The sequence below is a fragment of the Salvelinus alpinus genome, chromosome 5, assembly GCF_045679555.1.
Source record: "Salvelinus alpinus chromosome 5, SLU_Salpinus.1, whole genome shotgun sequence".
NCBI classification, from domain to species: domain Eukaryota; kingdom Metazoa; phylum Chordata; class Actinopteri; order Salmoniformes; family Salmonidae; genus Salvelinus; species Salvelinus alpinus.
This window is the reverse complement of record NC_092090.1, coordinates 58,659,680-58,677,621: the sequence shown is the minus strand read 5'-3', so window position 1 is coordinate 58,677,621 and position 17,942 is coordinate 58,659,680. Positions and strand designations below refer to the sequence as shown.

At 42.6% G+C, this 17,942-nt stretch overlaps 1 protein-coding gene across 2 annotated transcripts in view; it reads right to left on the bottom strand.

Annotated features, from left to right (window-relative positions):
* Window positions 1-69: 69 nt before the first annotated feature.
* The window catches only part of nos1 (nitric oxide synthase 1 (neuronal)), a 70,908-nt gene continuing 53,035 nt past the window's right edge, over window positions 70-17,942 (bottom strand). The window contains exons 19-29 of one of the 2 annotated variants that reach the window (XM_071402479.1): window positions 16,372-16,507; window positions 16,138-16,216; window positions 15,770-15,966; window positions 15,308-15,477; window positions 9,410-9,620; window positions 6,783-6,870; window positions 6,306-6,427; window positions 5,907-6,055; window positions 4,544-4,738; window positions 3,723-3,841; window positions 70-3,177 (exon numbers count right to left, since the gene is read on the bottom strand). In XM_071402479.1, coding sequence (XP_071258580.1) covers window positions 3,162-3,177; window positions 3,723-3,841; window positions 4,544-4,738; window positions 5,907-6,055; window positions 6,306-6,427; window positions 6,783-6,870; window positions 9,410-9,620; window positions 15,308-15,477; window positions 15,770-15,966; window positions 16,138-16,216; window positions 16,372-16,507 — 1,482 coding nt within the window. In that variant the 3' untranslated portion in view covers window positions 70-3,161. The remainder of the gene's footprint in view (window positions 3,178-3,722; window positions 3,842-4,543; window positions 4,739-5,906; window positions 6,056-6,305; window positions 6,428-6,782; window positions 6,871-9,409; window positions 9,621-15,307; window positions 15,478-15,769; window positions 15,967-16,137; window positions 16,217-16,371; window positions 16,508-17,942) is intronic. The other variant, XM_071402480.1, reaches the window with a different exon arrangement.

Genomic DNA, 17,942 nt, shown 5'->3' with positions numbered 1-17,942 from the left:
TCACTCATTTAAGATCCCATGACACTAGTTTAAAAAAACACAAGAAAATACAAACACTGTATTGACATATACTGTTAATGTTTTTTTTATTAAGTAAATGCAAAGTTCCTTGCAGTATGCATTAAAATGGAAACCGCCAAGGTTGATCAATTCCACACCAAGGAGCATATAGCAGAGGCTGTTTGGGTTGTTGGAGTTTAGCAGCAGCGATACAAACACAGAAACCCCTTGAGCACATCAACCGTCTGTCCCATCACACTGTATGGATGGAGTCACAGTCGTACTGAGTGACACAGTGCTGGTAGGTAGACAGAGCTTTTTTTTTTAAAGAGGACACAGAGGTACAGTACATCATGCATTCAGCTGGTGCTGTGGTTTTTCCCGTGCCTAAAGGATATCAGGGAGACCACTGTAGTCCTTGTTTGTTTTCTTATGGGTTCTTTTTACCAAGCAGAAGAGACATAACAATAATAATAATTATATATTCAAAATACATTCTTAGAAAAAGTTAGTTCAAATAGTTCCGTTTTGTTTCTTTGTCTTAGTATATATGCTATATTTATATATATATTTTTTGTTGTTGCACGTTTTACATCAGAGTTTTGGCAGCCCTCATTTCAAATCCCCCAAAACCTGCTTAAACAAATTAATGTGGAAGAAGGAAATATTCAGCAAGAGGAACAATTAACAGGTTCGCCTATTTCTCCCCAAACAAAAACAAAAAAAGTTCCCCATTAAAAACGTACTCTATATGCGTCAGTAAGTAGCAGAGAGACAGAACACAGAAAGCCATTACATTTCAATCATGCTGGTGGCCATTTTAGTTTGGAAACAAAGGAAGTACTTCAGGAAGAAAGAAAAGCCACAGGTTACTGCGGAGTTGGTTACCATTGGAAATGTTATCAGAAATGTCAATGACATGTTTAGAATAGAAACATGACTCAGAGCAGCCCTGCAAAGGCATGGCCTTCAAATGATGCTCAGTGAAAAGTGGGAAACAAAGTAAAAACAGTGCTTTGACACGAGCATGCGCCGAAAACCCATCAGCAATAAACATATCATTTTAATTAAGATATCATCCTTAACCTTATTTTATAATTAAGTAAACTCAACATAGTTGAATTGTAATGACAACAACCCAAAGCAATGACCTGTATGATCCATTTCTTGATCTTGAAAATGCAATCAGAATTGTTTGGGTTTGCAGAGGGCACACATGCTGTAGCATTCCAGGTTGGTGTGTGTGCAGGGGGGCAGAAGGAAGGTTCATTTCATTCTCAACAAAGACAAAGAGCATGTGAAGGTATTAAGTGGATGGTTACAGTGAATGGAGAATACACGCAGACAAATACATTTTGTTTTCGCAAAAGTACTTTAGTATTTTGTAGTGGTTATCACACAGCATTCATGGACGCATGCACGCACACACACAGCACTTGACAGACCTTCAGACAGGTGTCAGGTCTCAGTGAGGAGGGAGGAGAGGGCGAGCTGTGGCAGCATCACAAGTAATGTGGGCAGGCAGTGGGAGGTGGTGGCAGAGAGAAAGAGGGATAGAGTTACTGAGTGAACGACACAGACAGACATGAAGGAACGATAAAACCATAAAGCAACACTCATCTACTCGTGCACTGATGTCAATATGAGATTTCTGCTATTCGAGATTTCTGCCTCATGAGATTTACGCCACTCTGCCCTAAATCCAGATCTGATAAGACAGACACTGCAGGGTTCCTTTACATGGATAGTTACATACACATAGCCATATATACAACTCTGGTTACATGGAAGGTTATAATGATGGTAAAAACAGAGATCGCAAGGATATGGTAATGGTTGGTCAAGGAGAACCAGCAAAGTATAGCAACCCAACACCCAACCTCTTGATTAATTGGAAATCATGAATTCGTTCCTTACTCTTTCCCATTGTAAATACTATGCAAATGACTTTCAAGCCATCAGACAGCACCTCAATACCTCAGCATTTGGTCTTAGCGAATAAATAGGAAGGCAGTCAGATATGTACCATGGACTTTTCCTTTGATAATATTGTATACCATTTATACGATGCAGAGCCCTCAAGATTATACGTAGTTGTTTTTGTGTGTAATATACTTAAATATTGGTTATGAGAATGTATACAAGAGATACACATGCATAGGCTTTCCCATGGCATGACATGACATGACATTTCAATGGCTTTCGTCCACATCTATATGCAGTTACTGTTGTGAAACCAAACCACAAAATGGGGAGACAACTTATATTCTGACAGGCAGGCGGAGAAATAGACAGGTAGGAAACAGAAAAAACTGACAAGAGGAGCAGATGCATTTTAATGGACTTTCAAGGAGAGTCTGAACACTGTTGTAGTTTTGGATGACCGTGTGGCCGGAAGGTTGAGGTCATAGGTTAACCAAATCCAGTTCATAGTTATTCACTGCACTCCGAGCATAGCCTGTCTGTATCTAGTTCTCTCCCTCTTTCATTCTCTCCATTACTTTCTCTCTCTCCCACACTCTTACAAAACCTTTAAAAAAATAATAAAATAAAAAATATATACTGGAATCTCAGTTATGAACAATACACACCAAAGCAGACTAGACCAGCTCTGACTGACATGGGTTTGGCCTTGTATACGCTGAAATGCACCAGAATCAGTTGGTTGGAATGGAACTCAGACTGAATCGCCAATCAAAGCATTGTGACCTTGTTTCCAGGTACCACAAGTAGTCCTGCAAATATAAAAGTTTAGCAAAAGGTTTTGACTAACATTAAATAGCTAACAAACAGTATGATATATTTATTTACTAATATTCTCATCTTGCTCATGCATCAACAAAGTGGCAGAAATACTGGGTGCACATTATGATGCATAATGAAATCAGAAAGTAATCAATTTAACAAAACATCTCAATGTTCTTGTAAAATAAAATATTTCAAACGTTACTACAGACTAAGTGCAGAGCCTGACTGACCATGACGAAGCAGAACTGGTATAAAAAAAGAACAAAAACAAACCCAAAAATATTTTTTACAGTACAAAACTTGGCACAGTATTATCGACCAGCTGTAGTGTCACTCATTTCCCTGCTCCGCTGCTGCATACGGCCCATCCAATTGGTCCACAGCAGAAAGATCCGGAAGCCCCACTTATGGTTCTACGAGCAGAACACCCTGACAGAAACAGAGAGCAAGCGAGAGAGAGGTTACAGGCATTACTCATCCAGCTCACTTAGTAACAAGGGTTTTTTGATCACAACACGGAGAAATTCAAGTGACATTTCACACAGAACCACTGTGGCTGGCCAATACAAACCGCCATACGTTATTTTGCAGCTTTTTAATGAGGCATTGTGCAAGTCAGCCTTCATTCTCCACTCTTCTTATGACAAGTGTATATGAATAAAAAAAGGAGGCTCTTATCTTTAAAAGCACAAACGCAGAGTGAGTGGAGACACATAACAGAACCGCTCGCTAACACTGCAATCCGGTTAGTTGAGTTGGAGCCCTTTTCAACTGATTTCTATGGTTACCCGTTCTGCATTTTGAAAACGGTCATAAATCAAACCAGAGGCTGTATCTCCAGTGTATCTACAGCTTTGCAGGTCCCTCCTACAAGTATGGCACAACATGCAAAGATGTCTTGGTGACAATTGGTCGCCGTGAAAGAACTAGAAGGGAACAGAATGGAAGCTGTGGGGGGAAAACTCTAGACTCACTCGTCAGAGTCCTTTTTGCTTTCCTCGATGTAGGCGATGGATTCTGAACGCAGCCGGTTGGTGACCTCATAGGTACGCAGCGTGACACCGAAGATGTCCTCGTGATAACGGTTCTCGTCCTGCGAGGAGAGATGATAAGATTTGTGAGATAAGATGGGCACAGAATGATACAATAAACAAAGTGAGGTTAGATAGGCACAGGAAGATACAATTGATTCAGTGTGGTGAGCTGTGGACAGATAGAAAAGACAGATACAGTGATGTGTCACTACACTGTCACTGTACAGTACAGCATTGCCTTCAAAACATTTTTCAATCGCCAAGGCTTGGATAAAAGCTTTCCTTAGTTGATCAATAAATTGGACATTTTATGTTGCAGGCAGCTTTTTCAAAATGTGTTTGATTATATACCCCTCTGCTTAGTCAAAAGTGACCTAGCCATTTTGCTCATGTGACCCTTCGATTTCAATATTTTATGTACAGTATGCAGTCTGTACAGTTGGTTGTCTGGTGGTTTAAAATTGCTTATCAAAATCTTTGAAAGTTGTGTTTTTTGGTTTCTCTTTCTTTGAGTCATTAAATGTAAGAGCCCTCCTTTCAGGTCTCTTTTGAATCCCACCGAACAAAATTCTGAATGTGTCTGTCACATTCTGACAATCATCCACAAGTAGGCATAAGGAGTGCAGTCGTCTCAAAAAGTGAACCTTCCAAGGTCTTAAATCTAAATTGCTTGACTTAAGTTACTTTTGTATGTTTTGTCCGTCAGGTTGGTTAGTTTGTTAGTTAACAGTGTACAATATAGTGAAGCATATTGTCCCTACTCGGAGTTTGCTGATGTAGAACCCTGCGTCCTCCAGTGTCATGTTTCCCTGCAATTTGATGATCTGCTGGACGGTCTTGAGGACATCCCCGGCCATGCCCACGTCCCCACACACATAGATGTGTCCTCCCTCCTCCCTCAGACACTGGTACACAGTCTCTGACAGCTTCTCACGAAGCACATCCTGCACATATTTCTGTGTCAGAGACATAGGGGAAGAAAGAGATAGAATGAGAGAGATTTAATCAAATCATATAGAGATAAACAGGGAGAGAAAGATACAGGCTCACGGACAGTTGAAGGCAATGAACAGATTGTAGTGATTGTGCGTCTGGGGTTGAGGATAGTGGTGCATAAAATGGTGCTCCATGTGAGGAGTGAATGGAAAACAAAAACACAGGGATACACAATTCACAAATCCACATGCACACATACATCTCCCGCATGACCTCTGTCTGTGTTGCTGTGTCTTTACTGTCAGAGACACATTTTCATGTTTAACCCTCGGGTAAATTTGTGTCGCTGATGAAATCTAATTAGCATAATAAAACATCCCCATAATAATCTGTTTAAGCTAAAGATATGTTTTTTGGGATGGGCTGTGCTCAATCCGAAACACATCCTCCAATGGCGGCCTTCCACATCTGTGGTGGAATGTGGTCAAGCTACAGCGGTGTTTCACAAACCAGGAGACATCCCGAAAATTGGTCTTCTCACGATGTCGCGTCCGAACGGTTTGCCCTACAAACTAATATGACCACTGTGAAAAGATAACACTTACAAACACGTAGATGTCAGTGATTTTGTTCTACGACCCCCACAAGCGTCACGGGACTCGTCTGATGTTGGTACCGCCGATCTGCCAACTTATGTCTGTAGTGTTCGAACAGTTTGGGCTAAACACTAATATGGGAAGGTGAGTCTCTCACAAACACGTACATGTCGGTTGTTTTTCTCTAGGATGCCCACAAGCCTCAAGACTCACCTGAAGGCAGCCTGGTACCAGTTTAAAAAGTATAAATCGAAGTAGTTAAGTGCCTAAAATTAGGGGTTAAATACATGTACAAAATATGTACTATATATATATATTCCTGATATCTCTCAAATTATAGGACAGACACTTTACTTTGTTTTTCCATGTATGAATCTGTTATTCAATGCATTTCTATGGGCTAATAGCAGTAACGCCAAATTCAATATTTCATCAATTATTTTTATTTCATTTTTGAGGGGATACCTAAATGGGTCCTAAAATTCAAAATCAAATAGCTAAATGATCCTTGGTATGACCATCTTACAACAATTCCATATGTTAGCCTAGTAGACTTCAAATGGACTAACTAAATCTTTAAAGTTAACAGTACCTTTGGTCTACCAGGCTCTCTGGAGTAGGCTGTGTAGAGCTCTTTGAACACCTCCTTGTTCTTAGCCTGGATAGTCTCCTCCTTGTAGATGTGGTCTATCTGGGACTGCCGGCACCCAAATACCAGGATCATAGGGCAGGATTTGATCCCTACGGTAACAAACACATTACTTTGTAAGTTCAGAGCCTAACTTCATCTTTCACTGAACTACAATGTTGGAGTCATCTAGACTAGTGTTTATGTATGTGTTCAAGCTCTGTCAAGTTGAATAAACACAAGTGATACTGGCAGCAGTGTGTGGGTTTTCCTTTTCTTTTAAGTCCTTATCAAATAATTTCCACACATACAAGTAAGATCAGGTGAGTAAGTGCTTTTTCCTATTCTAAAATATAAACAAACCATTGCGTTCATAATCGAAAAGTTTCTGTTCCCAGAAGCTTCTGAAGGGGGCGATCCCAGTGCCTGGACCAACTAGGATACACGGAGCTCTGTGGTCCTTTGGCAATCGGAATGTAGGAGCACTACAATCAAAGTAATTTTTCCATCCAATTACAATTGAAGACATAACATAAAAAAATACATTTACAAAATGATTGTAGAAAACACCATATAAGCTACGAATCAGGCCATTTTTAATAGCACTAGCATCAAAGCGTTTTTCCTCAATGATTGTATTATACACACAGAGTCAATGTTGTATATGAATCATATACGGTGCAATCATATATTATGAATACACCATATGACAATGTTGACATTTGTTATAGTCCAAGATATTCTCCAAACCACCACAATCATAGAATTACATGTATTCCATTCAATGAGTAAAACCCATCATGCAGCAATATCACACACACAAGAAGCAAAGTTTTATACCCTCTAACAAAGCAGGGGACCATTTCTTCTGCCTCTATTCTGTTGAGCCATGATGAACACACTCCATGGTGGATAGGGCCCTCTCCATCTGAAAGAGAGGCAATTGCCCAGCATCCACTTTACTTGCGTACCTCCTCCTCTCCACTACGCACCACGCAAACGAACACTGAAGTAGAGTACACATAATGCAGTTCCCTGGGCTAAAAGGGTGTTTGTCTCCAGTGTAGGCAAATTACTAATTAAACCATCACTCTCAGCATCACTTCACACAATGCATCTCGGAGTAAGAAAAACAGCTAGAAAGATGCTTGTCGCCAGCTGTTTGTGTTTAATAACTGTCAGTTGAGGTAAATTGGTGCCGATTTAAGTCACGTCGAAGCATGAGAGATAATCTTTGTGGTTACTTAAAATGTATGTAGTGTAATAGCATGCACAAATACAAACATATAAACAGAAACCGACTAACCCAAAACCAGTAAAGCATATGTCCAAATATAGAGATCTTAGACGTTATTGTCCAGTCAACCAACCCACTTACAGTGTGTTCGGAAAGTATTCAGACCCCTTGACTTTTTCCACATTTTGCTACGTTACAGCCTTATTCAAAAATGTTTTAAATCATTTCCCCCCCTTCAATCTACACACAATACCCCATAATGACAAAGCAGACAGTTTTAGAAATGTTTGATAATTTATAAAAAATCTAATTAAAATATCACATTTACATAAGTATTCAGACCCTTTACTCAGTACTTTGTTGAAGTACCTTAGGCAGCGATTACAGCCTTGAGTCATCTTGGGTATAACGCTACAAGCTTGGCACACCTGCATTTGGGGAGTTTCTCCCATTTTTCTCTGAAGATCCTCTCAAGCTCTGTCAGGTTGGATGGGGGGCGTCTCTGCACAGCTATTTTCAGGTCTCTCCAGAGATGTTCGATCAGGTTCAAGTCCGGGCCACTCAAGGACATTCAGAGACTTGTCCCGAAGCCACTCCTGAATTGTCTTGACAGTGTGCTTAGGGTCATCATCCTGTTGGAATGTGAACCTTTATGCCAGACTGAGGTCCAGAGCGCTCTGCAGCAGGTTTTCATCAAAGATCTCTCTGTACTTTGCTCCGTTCATCTTTCCCCCGATCCTGACTAGTCTCCCAGTCCCTGCCGCTGAAAAACATCTCCACAGCATGATGCTGCCACCACCATTCTTCCCCATAGGTGTCACGATCGTCATAACGTAAAAGAGAAGAGGACCAAGGCGCAGCGTGAAGTGAATACATAATCTATTTATTTAAGCAACGTACTGAAGAACACTTAAACAAAACTACAAAACAACAAACCGACGAACGTGAAGCTATACAAAACAAATAAGTGCAGACACTGGCAACTTACACATAGACAATCACCCACAACCTACCTAATGACTATGGCTGCCTAAATATGGCTCCCAATCAGAGACAACGATAGACAGCTGTCTCTAATTGAGAACCAATCTAGGCAACCATAGACTTACATAAACACCTACAATGAACACAACCCCATGAACTCTACAAACACCACCTAGACAATACAAACACCCTAGACGAGACAAAAACACACAAACATCCCCCATGTCACACCCTGACCTAACTAAAATAATAAAGAAAACAAAGATAACTAAGGCCAGGGCGTGACAGTAGGGATGGTGCCAGGTTTCCTCCAGACGCTTGGCATTCAGGCCAAAGAGTTCAATCTTGGTTTCATCAGACCAGAGAATCTTGTTTCTCATGGTCTGAGAATCCTTCAGGTGCCTCTTGGCAAACTCCAAGTGGGCTGTCATGTGCCTATTACTGAGGAGTGGCTTCCGTCTGGCCACTCTACCATAAATGCCTGATTGGTGGAGTACTGCTGAGATGGTTGTTCTTCTGAAAGATTCTCCCATCTCCACAGAGGAACTCTGGAGCTCTGTCAGAGTGACCATTGAGTTCTTGGTCACCTCTCTGACCAAAGCTTTTCTCCCCGATTGCTCAATTTGGCTGGACTTCCAGCTCTAGGAAGAGTCTTGGTGGTTCCAAACTTCATCCATTTAAGAATTTTAGAGGCCACTGTGTTCTTGGGGACCTTCAATTCTGCAGAAATGTTGGTACCATTCCCCAGATCTGTGCCTAGACAAAATCCTATCTCTGAGCTCTCTGGACAAATCCTTCACCCTCATGGCTTGGTTTTTGCTCTGACATGCACTGTCAACTGTGGGACCTTATATAGACGGGTGTGTGCCTTTCCAAATCATATCCAATGAATTGAATTTACCACAGGTGGACTCCAATCAAGTTGTAGAAACATCTCAAGGATGCTCAATGGAAACAGGATGCACCTGAACTCAATTTCGAAACTCATAGCAAAGGGTCTGAATCCCAATATAAATCAGGTATTTCTGTTTTTTTGTTATAATACATTTGCAAACATGTTTTCGCTTTGTCATTATGGGGTATTGTGTGTAGGTTGCTGAGGATAAAAAATAAAAAAAAGTATTTTATTTTATAGCCTTATTCTAAAATGATTTTTTTTTTATATCTTCAGAAATCTACACACAATACCCCATCTACACACAATTCATTCTACACCTCTAAGCCAAGCCTAGTAGTCAGCCCTTACCCCTAGTTTTGTATGACACCACGGCCACGGTGAGGTGTATCTCCCCAGGGTGGACGTCCGGTGAGGAGCTAATGGAGTAGTATCTGGGCTGGAGCAAAGGCAGCTGGGTCAGCAGCAGGGTGGATGGCATCTGAATCGAGGGGAACTCCTCCAAAACCTCCACCATAGTCGGGTTGTTGTACCACTTCCATTCCTCATACTCCTGCAAGCCCTGGAGAGGAAAGAGGAGAGGATGTATGTTTTTGTTTTGTACATTCAATATACCCTAATGTAAGGAGCCAGGCAAAAACATATGTATCGCTTCAGAGAAAAGGAGTTATTATGGCTGTTTCTCCAACTCCACGCACCTAGAGGTTAGACATATTCCAGTTAGATGCGGCACTCACAACAAGCTAATCTCATGCCTCTCCTGATGTGATGAAAGTATGTATTATAGACTTGACATATTTTTGGGCTTTAGTCCTATTTTTTTATTTCACCAGGTAGGCTAGTTGAGAACAAGTTCTCATTTGCAACTGCGACCTGGCCAAGATAAAGCATAGCAATTCGACACATACAACAACACAGAGTTACACATGGAATAAACAAAACATAATATACATAATAATACAGTAGACAAATAAGTCGATATACAATGTAAGCAAATGAGGTGAGATAAGGGAGGTAAAGGCAAAAAAAGGCCCATGGTCGCGAGGTAAATACAATATAGCAAGTAAAACACTGGAATGGTAGATTTGCAGTGGAAGAATGTGCAAAGTAGAAATAGAAATAATGGGGTGCAAAGGAGCAAAATAAATAAATAAATACAGTAGGGGAAGAGGTAGTTGTTTGGGCTAAATTATAGATAGGCTATGTACAGGTGCAGTAATCTGTGAGCTGCTCTGACAGCTGGTGCTTAAAGCTATTGAGGGAGATAAGTGTTTCCAGCTTCAGAGACTTTTGCAGTTCGTTTCAGTCATTGGCAGCAGAGAACTGGAAGGAAAGACGACCAAAGGAGGAATTGGTTTTGGGGGTGACCAGTGAGATATACCTGCTGGAGCGCGTGCTACGAGTGGGTGCTGCTATGGTGACCAGTGATCTGAGATAAGGTGGGGCTTTACCTAGCAGAGACTTGTAGATAACCTGTAGCCAGTGAGGGTTATGTATGAAGCGAGGGCCAACCAACGAGAGCGTACAGGTCGCAATGGTGGGTAGTGTATGGGGCTTTGGTGACAAAACGGATGGCACTGTGATAGACTGCATCCAGTTTGTTGAGTAGAGTGTTGGATGCTATTTTATAGATGACATCACCGAAGTCGAGGATCGGTAGGATGGTCAGTTTTACGAGGGTATGTTAGGCAGCATGAGTGAAGGATGCTTTGTTGCGATATAGGAAGCCGAGTCTAGATTTCATTTTGGATTGGAGATGCTTAATGTGAGTCTGGAAGGAGAGTTTACAGTCTAACCTGACACCTAGGTATTTGTAGTTGTCCACGTATTCTAAGTCAGAGCCGTCCAGAGTAGTGATGCTGGACGGGCGAGCAGGTGCGGGCAGTGATCGGTTGAATAGCATGCATTTAGTTTTACTTGCGTTTAAGAGCAGTTGGAGGTCATGGAAGGAGAGTTGTATGGCATTGAAGCTCGTCTGGAGGTTAGTTAACACAGTGTCCAAAGAGGGGCCAGAAGTATACAGAATGGTGTCGTCTGTGTAGAGGTCTATCAGAGAATCACCAGCAGCAAGAGCAACATCATTGATGTATACAGAGAAGAGAGTCGGCCCGAGGATTGAACCCTGTGGCACCCCATAGAGACTGCCAGAGGTCCGGACAACAGGCCCTCCGATTTGACACACTGAACTCTATCAGAGAAGTAGTTGGTAAACCAGGCGAGGCAATCATTTGAGAAACCAAGGCTGTCAAGTCTGCCAATAAGAATGTGGTGATTGGCAGAGTCGAAAGCCTTGGCCAGGTCGATGAATACGGCTGCGCAGTAATGTCTCTTATCGATGGTGGTTATGATGTCGTTTAGGACCTTGAGCGTGGCTGAGGTGCACCCATGACCAGCTCTGAAACCAGATTGCATAGCGGAGAAGGTACGGTGGGATTCGAAATGGTCGGTAATCTGTTTGTTAACTTGGCTTTCGAAGACCTTAGAAAGGGTAGGATAGATATAGGTCTGTAGCAGTTTGGGTCTAGAGTGTCTCCCCCTTTGAAGAGAGGGCTTTCCAATCTTTGGCTTTCCAATCTTTGGGAATCTCAGACGATACGAAAGAGAGGTTGAACAGGCTAGTAATAGGGGTTGCAACAATTTCGGCAGATCATTTTAGAAAGAGAGGGTCCAGATTGTCTAGCCCGGCTGATTTGTAGGGGTCCAGATTTTGCAGCTCTTTCAGAACATCAGCTATCTGGATTTGGGTGAAGGAGAAATGGTGGGGGCTTTGGCGGGTTGCTGTGGAGGGTGCCGGGCAGTTGACCGGGGTAGGGGTAGCCAGGTGGAAAGCATGGCCAGCCGTAGAGAAATGCTTATTGAAATTCTCAATTATAGTGGATTTATCGGTGGTGACAGTGTTTCCTATTCTCAGAGCAGTGGGCAGCTGGGAGGAGGTGTTCTTATTTTCCATGGACTTTACAGTGTCCCAGAACTTTTTGGAGTTAGTACAACAGGATGCAAATTTCTGTTTGAAAAAGCTAGCCTTAGCTTTCCTAACTGCCTGTGTATATTTGTTCCTAACTTCCCTGAAAAGTTGCATATCACGGGGGCTATTCGATGCTAATGCAGAATGCCAAAAGATGTTTTTGTGCTGGTCAAGGGCAGACAGGTCTGGAGAGAACCAAAGACTATATCTATTCCTAGTTCCATTTTTTTTTAAATGGGGCATGCTTATTTAAGATGGTGAGGAAGGCACTTTTAAAGAATAGCCAGGCATCATCTACTGACGGGATGAGGTCAATGTCATTCCAGGGTACCCCGGCCAGGTCGATTAGAAAGGCCTGCTCGTAGAAGTGTTTTAGGGAGCGTTTGACAGTGATGAGGGGTGGTCGTTTGGTCGCAGACCCATTACGGATGCAGTCAATGAGGCAGTGATCGCTGAGATCTTGATTGAAAACAGCAGAGGTGTATTTGGAGGGCGAGTTAGTTAGGATGACATCTATGAGTGTGCCCATGTTTACGGATTTGGAGTTGTACCTGGTAGGTTCATTGATAATTTGTGTGAGATTGAGAGCATCAAGCTTAGATTGTAGGATGGTCGGGGTGTTAAGCATGTCCCAGTTTAGGTCACCTAGTAGCCCGAGCTCAGAAGATAGATGGGGGGCAATCAATTCACATATGGTATCGAGGGCACAGCTGGGGGCAGAGGGAGGTCTATAGCAAGCGGCAACTGTGAGAGACTTGTTTCTGGAAAGGTGCATTTTTAGAAGTAGAAGCTCGAATTGTTTGGGTACAGACTTGAATAGTAATACAGAACTCTGCAGGCTATCTTTACAGTAGATTGCAACACCGCCCCCTTTGGCAGTTCCACCTTGGTGGAAAATGTTATAGTTTGCGATGGAGATTTCAGGGTTTTTGGTGGTTTTCTTAAGCCAGGATTCAGACACGGCTAAGACATCCGGGTTGGCAGAGTGTGCTAAAGCAGTGAGTAAAACAAACGTAGGCTTCTAATGTTAACATGCATGAAACCAAGGCTTTTACAGTTACAGAAGTCAACAAATGAGAGCACCTGGGGAGTGGGAGTGGGGCTAGGCACTGCAGGACCTGGATTAACCTCTACATCACCAGAGGAACAGAGGAGAAGTAGGATAAGGGTACGGCTAAATGCTATACGAACTGGCTGTCTAGCACGTTCGGAACAGAGAGTAAAAGGAGCAGGTTTCTGGGCTCTATAGCGTAGATTCTAGGCATAGTGTACAGACAAAAGGTAAGGTAGGATGTGAGTACATTGGAGGTAAACCTAGGCATTGAGTATTGATATGAGAGATATAGTCTCTAGAGACGTTTATACCAGGTGATGTCCTCGCATATGTAGGAGGTGGAACAACATGGTTGGTTAAGGCATATTGAGCAGGGCTAGAGGCTCTACAGTGAAATAAGACAGTAATCACTAACCAGGACAGTAATGGACGAGGCATATTGATATTAGAGAGAGGCATGCGTAGCCAAGTGAACATATGGGTCCAGTGAGTGTTTGGGCTGACTGGGGACACGGCGATTCAGACAGTTAGCAGGCCGATGCTAACAAGCTAACAGTTAGTAGGCCGGGGTTAAACAAGCTAGCAGTTAGCAGACCGGGTTAGCAAGCAAGCACTTAGCAGGGGCTAGCAGTTAGCAGACCGGGGAAGGCAAGCTAGCAGTTAGCAAACCGGGGCGGGCAAGCTAGCAGTTAGTAGACCGGGGCAGGCAAGCTAGCAGTTAGCAGACCGGGGCTAGCAAGTTAGCCTTTGGGGGACGTCGCGACTGTTTTTGCCTCTTCGTGCGGTGACGTCGATTGACCAGTCGTGGAATTAGTAGGGTTCCAGGTAGCTCTAGGTATAAAAACTTAGCCTGACTACCTTGTGTAACCCACAGACACTGGGGGCCATGCAGGTCTGGAGTTGAACAAACAAAGAAATAGCAAGGACAGCCAGTAGCTAAAGATCCCACTGTGGCTTGTTGTTTTTTTTTAAATTATTCCTCCTCCCTTCAATTTCTATTCTCTTTTTTAGTTTTTTGAGAATGAGTTGAACCATGAAGAGTGAGTCACTTACTCGCCTGGCCCATGTAACTTTTTAACACAATGGACGTGCTTTTTCTTCTTCTGTGGGAGTCACTGTATGGGGAGAGAATATGCCTGTGGTTTACCAGGCGTGGGGGTTAAATTCCATAGTGTCTGAGCCAGCCAAAACTCACATACTCTAAGGTTATTTTCAACAAGAGCAAAGTCTATGGCATCCCATTAAATTATAAAAAAAAATAACCCTGGGTTAAACTTTTGGATTTTTATAACAGAAAAATAAACATTGTAAAGTCCAATACATATTGAGAGGAAACATAATATTGCAAGGAAAAACGTCAAAATTGTAAACAAAAACGAATCCAGGTATTGCAAGCAAAAAATAGGAAACAGGATTTTTTTTCAATTGAATATATGTGTCATTTACAACAATCTGCTTTGCTTTGTTTGCAACTTTTCCTCACCTACATTTGCCTTTCTCAGGTCTTTTCTTCTACTCAGATTTCTACGGTTACAATACTTTTTTCCTAGGCTTTCATTTTTGAACCAATGTTCACGTGGGGGTGTGGTTTAGAGGGGGGGGGCAAACAAAAATCTGTTACTATTGGTCAATACATTTGGAGTGACAGTTCAACGACCACACCCACAGTCTGAACTAAGACCAGCGATGGTAAAGAATGCCTTAATTTCTCCATTATCTCTGCTCAGAATTCAAACAAACCTACCAAGCAGCAACAGCCTGGCACGTTTCCCCCTTTCATCAGTGGCTAAAACTTGTAAAAGTTAGTTATGTTTATTTTGATGGGCGAGGGAGAAAAGTTGTAATATTGGTCACCATCACATGCCTATTATTAGCTAACGTTACATACTGCCCACGGAAAGCATGCCAAGCCAGTGTGAATGACCAGTGCACCGGTGTTGTATCAAGGTGCTTCCCAACGTGAGTTGCTTCCCACTGGGCAGCTGTATCTCATGTCGCCAGCGGTAGATAACGTGGCCAATTTGTTCCATCCCACATTGTTTTATTTTGAGTAGGATAGCAGCCTACACAATAAATCATTTGTAATATTGGTAGTAAACACCTGGATGCCACCGTGATTCTGTCTACTGCGCAATGGGGAGAGTAGCCAGGGTCAGTACCATGAGTCTTCCTAACACTGAATCACTTCATATAAACTGTACTGAACTACACAGTTAAAACCCTTCATTACCTTACTGAGAGTCTCCAACTTCTTCCTCTGCTTGTCATTGGTGGCGAGGGAGGCAAACTGCTGCAGCAGGACAGGGCTGGGGGGTGTGGTGATGTCCAGGAAGTACTGGAAGGCCTGGTAGATGGTGCAGGGGGGAATCCGAGGCTCCTCTAGCCAGTTACTGATCACACCTTCAGAAGGAAAAATATAAACAGGCAACAAAAAAAACACCAGAAGAGATGCATCAAAACTTTAATAGTACAGTATTAGCCTTTTTTTGTGTATTACGTTACCCTAAGAGGATTGGAGGATTGCATCTGGTATCAAACTCAGCTTTATTCGATTTATTTAACAAGGCAGTCCCATTGAGGTTAGAAGACCTCTTTTCCCAAAGGTGTCCAGGCCAAGGTCATGTTTTTGTCTGCAAGGGTATTTTTCATTGCTGGCTAAGAATATGAAACTAGGACCCGGTAGACTACTAACCCAGGGCTGTGTTTCTCTCCTCTAGGAACTCCACCATGACGATCTGATTGACAGGTGGGGCATCCTCTAGCTTCTCTATAAGGGCCGTAACCAGGTCCTCATGGTTGCCAGGGAAGATGCCCAGATGGTCGCCGGGCTGGTACGTCAGGCTGTCCTCGTTATTTGTGTGAAGTCGAACAAATATGGTGGAGCGACTGCTAGGGGATTCAGAACTGTCGTTACAGTTTGTAACTATCGTACAGTTTGGAGTTATACAGTAACAATTTGCGTATGAAATACAATTTGCTACAACTGATTGAGACTAAGAAAAGTCCTATTTCAAAATGTTCTCCAGTCTAGTCTACAGTATTGTAACAAAATCCACCCACTTGGATGTTGAACTTTGTAGGTTTTCGCTCTGTAAGATCTTGGCTCCATAGACCTTCTTCTTGTGGATGCTGTAGAGTGCTGTTGGAGGACATATTCACAATATGAAGCATCCATAATATGACACTGGAAGCCTTATAAAGGGTTTACGGAGGCTACATTAGACCTAAAAAGTTAGGTTTTGTTTAAAAAGTTCTAATTGAAACAGTGTTTAACTTGTGTTGTTGTTTGTTTACCTTGTGTTAGTGCAGGGGCCTCAGCTGTGTAGGTGAGGCGGAATTTGCTCTTCTTCCAGCTTCGATCATTACTGATCAACGAATCGTGTGCCTTCTCGATGTTCACGTCTCCAATGCAGAACACATCACAGGCAGCCTTCACAGACAGACAACCATAGGCGCTTGTAAGGACAAGTAATCATAGCTGTGTATAGTCCATTACTAAGACCTGTGTGTGTGTGTGTGTGTGTGTGTGTGTGTGTGTGTGTGTGTGTGTGTGTGTGTGTGTGTACAGTATACATACAGTACCAGTGAAAAGTTTGGACACACCTACTCACTCATTGTTTTTACAATGTTCTGCGTTTGAGCCAATCACTTGTGCTGTGACAAGGTGTGGGGGGGGGATACAGAAGATAGTCCTATTTGGTAAAAGACCAAGTCCATATTATGGCAAGAACAGCTCAAATAAGCTAAGAGAAATGACAGTCCATCATTATTTTAAGACATGAAGGTCAGCCAATATGGAACATTTCAAGAACTTTGAACGTTTCTTCAAGTGCAGTCGCAAAAACCATCAAGCGCTATGATGAAACTGGCTCTCATGAGGACCACCACAGGAATGGAAGACCCAGAGTTACAATGGCTTGCGAAAGTATTCCCCCTTGGCATTTTTCCTATTTTGTTGCCATACAACCTAGAATTAGAATAGATTTTTGGGGGGTTTGTTTCATTTGATTTACACAACATGCCTACCACTTTGAAGATGCAAAATATTTTTTGTGAAACAAACAAGAAATAAGACAAAGAAACAGAAAACTTGAGCGTGCATAACTATTCATCCCCCCTTTGTAGAACCACCTTTTGCAGCAATTATAGCTGCAAGTCTCTTGGGATTTTTGCCCATTCTTCAAGGCAAAACAGCTGCAGCTCCTTCAAGTTGGATGGGTTCCGCTGGTGTACAGCAATCTTTAAGTCATACCACAGATTCTCAAGGTCTGGGCTTTGACTAGGCCATTCCAAGACATGTAAATGTTTCCCCTTAAACCACTCACGTGTTGCTTTAACAGTATGCTTAGGGTCATTGTCCTAATCTGGAAGACTGAAACAGGTTTCCCTCAAGAATTTCCCTGTATTTAGCGCCATCAATCATTCCTTCAATTCTGACCAGTTTCCCAGTCCCTGCAGATGAAAACATCCACACAGCATGATGCTGCCACCACCATGCTTCACTGTGTGAATGGTGTTCTCGGGGTGATGAAGTGTTGGGTTTGTGCCAGACATAGCGTTTTCCTTGATGGCCAAAATTTTAGTCTCATCTGACCCTTCCATATGTTTGGGGAGTCTCCCACATGCCTTTTGGCGAACAACAAACATGTTTGCTTATTTTTTTCTGGCCACTCTTCCATAAAGCCCAGCTCTGTGGAGTGTACGGCTTAAAGTGGTCCTATGGACAGATACTCCAATCTCCGCTGTGGAGCTTTGCAGCTCCCTCAGGGTTATCTTTGGTCTCTTTGTTGCCTCTCTGATTAATGCCCTCCTTGCCTGGTCCGTGAGTTTTGGTGGGCGACCCTCTCTTGGCAGGTTTGTTGTGG